At 41.4% G+C, this 4,359-nt stretch overlaps 1 protein-coding gene across 7 annotated transcripts in view; it reads right to left on the bottom strand.

Annotated features, from left to right (window-relative positions):
* LOC116390286 (discs large homolog 1-like protein) overlaps positions 1–4,359 on the bottom strand; it is a 95,140-nt gene that overhangs the window by 73,535 nt on the left and 17,246 nt on the right. The window contains exon 1 of one of the 7 annotated variants that reach the window (XM_031859792.1): positions 3,636–3,860. The exons of the other annotated variants lie outside the window; for them this stretch is intronic. Within the exon in view, the coding sequence (XP_031715652.1) occupies positions 3,636–3,698 (63 nt within the window). The 5' untranslated portion in view covers positions 3,699–3,860. Of the gene's footprint in view, positions 1–3,635; positions 3,861–4,359 lie in introns of those variants that run through there. 7 annotated transcript variants of the gene reach the window in all.

Raw genomic sequence — 4,359 nt, 5'->3', positions numbered from 1 at the left:
GTGTGTGTGTGTGTGTGTGTGTGTGTGTGTGTGTGTGTGTGTGTGTGCGTACGTGTGTGTGTGTGTGTCAGAGTAAAGCCAGGCGTTAGTCACGCTTGGTGAGATATGAAAGAGCAGGGGATCCTCTGCCGTAAGGGACTACTCTCGCACACAGACACACACGTGCCTTCATCTCTTCTCTCATGTCTTTTCATCACGCTCCTTCTCAAAGCAAAAATTCTGACTTTCTGAAAACTGTAGTATCTTAAATTAAAATTTGAGATCAACAGAAAGCTAATGTTCTTTAAATAACTAAAAATTTGATTGGAAGAACTAATAGGAAATTCATTATTTGAAAGAAGAAGCCTAAAACAACGAAAAAAAGGCATCCATCTAAATCAAAGTTATTCTAAATTGAAATATCTTCAATACATCTAAAACATGTAATCTAACAGTGTAAATATGTTAAATCTGTAAAGATGTGAGAAGGAGAAAACCCTTAACCGACTTCTCCAGGGCTTCCGTTAGTAAAGTCTCTTCAGTAAAAATAAACAGACCTGAGCAGAAATAGAGGAACAGATTCATCTATTTTGAATGTGTTGAGATGTCTGACCTAGTTAAGGTGTGTTTGATTTATCTTCTCAGTCACTTATATGTACTCAGCAATGGACACATTACTGGCAAGGTAAAAATGAATGTAGCTCACCCTCATGTTCATAAAATGTACTCTCCTCTCCCCTCTATGCACTGTGTGTGTTGAAACTGTCTGCTATGCTGCTCTCTCTTGTTGTAACTTACAGTACTTTCACATGTGATTTGAATCAAACTTTATGTTTTCTGCGTCAGTGACTGCTTACCCTACAGGTTCAGTATCCTTTGGATTTGATCAATTCTGATTACAATTCAGCTAATCAACTCCAGTAAAGGCATAAAACGTAAGTGAGAGAAGAAACCAAAATACTCTGGTAGAAAAAAAGCATCGTTACTATTGCCATGAACTGTCATTTTGTCATTAACTGCAATGTAATTTGTGATTCTTTTAATTCAAAGGAAAATTAAAGAGAAAAATATGAATATTCTTCATCTTGCCAAACATGCATTTCTTCTGAGACCTGCAGAATCGCCGGCAATCCGAAATCTGTGTAACAGATGGTTTTAAACCAAGAATTGCTGCAACAACATATGAGGCATAATAGAGCACGGAGACTGCCATTGGGGATGGCCATTATATACTGTACTTCCATCATAACGTTTTCACAATATATTTTAATTAGTTGATTAATTCATTGGTTTTTATTTCTGATTCATGACTAGAACAGCTTGATAGACACTACTGAGCTTCATCTCAAATTATTTTTCAGGTAACCAGATTCAGATGATGTGGATGCCACTTCATATACTGTTGGCATATCTGCCCCCAAAGATCCCCTGCCCTTCCTAGAAAAGACAAAAAAGGTCGATGTGGATGAAATCTGTACATACCCAACCCTTCATCTTGCGCAGTAACTCTTAAGGGTAAATGAATTCCTCCTCTAATTGGGTAAAATAGACTTCAAGTCAAGACAGTTGGATGTGCGTAACACTAACACAAACACCTCGTTACATATTGTATATGACACTGTACTTTCTCCAGGAGTCCCGTCTGCTGACTCAACACTAGAAGGGCATAGAGACATCCTCAAGAGAGTTCAGCATGCTGCAGCAGAACTTTACCCGACTGGCCAATTTGTGTGGAAGAGTGATAAAATGTAAACAAAATGTGATGTCCAGTAAATTTAGCAAACTGTTATGGACACTGAACTACTTTCCTTGATGACAGTTCATCTAAACTAGTTTAGTTACACCAGCATCATTATAAATTGATGCAGATGTTTGTTCAAAGGTAAGCGATTGGCTGCTAATTCCATGTAAATTAACAATGGGTCTATGTTTACATCGCACTATTTTGTCACAAAATTTGTTTTAAATATTCCAAGCAAGGCATGAACAAAAATATGCAGCCAAATGTGAACCAATTACACATACTGTGGTGAATCAAGTTAAGTATTGCATCAACCCAACCCAAGCGTCAACCCAAGCCATTCCTGATGTATGGATATACAGAATACAGAGCAGTGGTGACCAACACGACCATCCATCTGCACAATAAAGCCCTGAGCAACTTCTTATTATCCTCAGGACACACTCTGCCGTTACCCTCTCCAGCTATACTTGTAGAGGACAAAATCTCTCTCTCTCTCTCTCTCTGTCGCTTCAGCCTAACAGTTGTCTCTCGGCCTGCCTCCATCTACCGGGCTGTCATGGTGAGGTGATCTAATAGGACAGAAGTGAGGTCTATACACTTTATTATGCTGAACTGGACAACAGCATACCAATGCATGCTCAGATACACGCAGTCCAATGTTGGATCTTCTTATATCACGGTACTGTCAGTGAATTTGTTCTTACACCAGCCTCTCTAGTATAAGGGTTATAGGTTAGCAGTCAAACAAGTTTAAATAGCCATTTATGAAGCCCTCTGTTGGGTTAGCTGTGTGTTTAATGGCGATTCAAAGATGCAGCACAGTGGGTACCAACAGTTCCGCCACATCAAAGGCACAGTTCCTTAAGCGCTCGGGTGGAAATTTAATATTTCATGTGTTGATTCTCCGCTCAACAGTTCAGAGTACTTTGCAAGATGATGATTGCCAATTTTAGCCGAAGCTCATTCACTAAGCATGGCCTGGTGTTGCGTAATTTGTGAGTATATTCGTAAGGGATGTGGTGATTGTAATTTAATAATGGGTTAGAAATGCCAAAGATCTGTCAAGAGGCTACAGTTTTCACATTCATAATAGAATAGCCAGGGAGGGAGGCGGATGTGCAGAGGAATGTTATTTTTATTTAATTTTTTTTTTTTAACAGGGTTATTACAAAATAACTACTGTATGTACAATGCAGAGATTCCAACAGAGCTAAACTTTCACAACTTCGGACTGTGGGAAGAAAAGAAGAGCACCAACGGCAAACACAGGACGAATATGCAAACTCCCCAACTGCCCGCGGAGTCTAAAACAGTGCTACACTATTCAGTGCACCACTGCCATCAATAATTCTACACAGCTAACTTGCATATGACATGCATAAAAAAACAAATACAGGGATACTCTGACTGAATATTAAACCTCAATACTTTTTTGGTACCATAAGATTGTCAGCTAATAACAATGACCTTGAATTCCTGCTATATACTGTATATATATTAAGTTTTTGAAAAGTTTCCACTTTAACATAAAGTTACTGAATTCAATTTGTGGTATACATACAAAAGATTTAAATAACTTAAATAACTTGTATAGGTGAATTCAAATGAATGAAGCATCAGATAACATAGTTGTAGCAAAGGGGCTTACAATAAAGATGTACAGCAGAACACAAACACCTCTCTCTCTCTCTCTCTCTCTCTCTCTCTCTCTCTCTCTCTCTCTCTCTCTCTCTCTCTCTCTCTACAAGTTTGGTCATTACCTCTTTCCCTCTCTCTATCAGCACATTTTGCCTTAGTCAGTGTCTCTCTCGCTCTCTCGCTCTCTCTCTCTCTCACTCTCACTCACACACACACACACACACACACACACACACACACACACACACACACACACACACAGCTTTCTACCTACCTTGCATCCAAACATCAGAGATATGGTGTTGTTGGTGCATGCTACTTTGCAGTGGCACAACATGTGGCTAACGTTAGCTAGCTGGTCCCGCGCTGGGGGGGCATCCTAGTCCTCATACACACATTTCACACTCACACACATCCACACACGCACACATGCACATGTACATGCATGCGTTCTGTCAACCACGCTCCATCCCACAATCCCCCCACTCTGCCGGACCTCCCCCCCCCCCCCCCCACCCCCACCACCTCCACCACCACCACCACCACCGCCTGGCTACGGTCCTCAGCTGTGGCAGGCCGGCGTCCTCTCCCTCGCACTCTTTACTGCTCTCATCTTCATCATCATCTTCATCTGTGTAATCCTCATTGCTGGTCAGGATGCAGGGAGCAACATGGTCCACTGTCTACGTGTGCGTCAGTGTGTCTTTGGATCCGTCAGCACATGTGTTTGTGTTTTCAGAGTGTTGTTGTTGTCAGAATGTATGGGTCAGTCTGTCTGTGCGTGTGTGTGTGTGCGTGAATGTGTGTATGTGTGCGCGCGCAAGTGTGTGCATGTGTGTGTGTCAGTATGGATATGGTCTCTCTTGTCCTCCTCTGTAGCAGTAGTCCCAGTCCTCTATCTCCTCTCTCTCTATCTGTATGAGTGTGCCTCTCTCGTTCCATCGCTCCCCTTCTCTCTCTCTCTCTCTCTCTCTCTCTCTCTCTCTCTCTCTCTCTCT

Source organism: Anarrhichthys ocellatus, unplaced genomic scaffold (assembly GCF_004355925.1).
Source record: "Anarrhichthys ocellatus isolate YVR2014 unplaced genomic scaffold, GSC_Weel_1.0 scaffold22, whole genome shotgun sequence".
NCBI classification, from domain to species: Eukaryota; Metazoa; Chordata; class Actinopteri; order Perciformes; family Anarhichadidae; genus Anarrhichthys; species Anarrhichthys ocellatus.
Note: the sequence above shows the minus strand (reverse complement) of the source record. Positions and strands in the feature narration are given on the sequence as shown.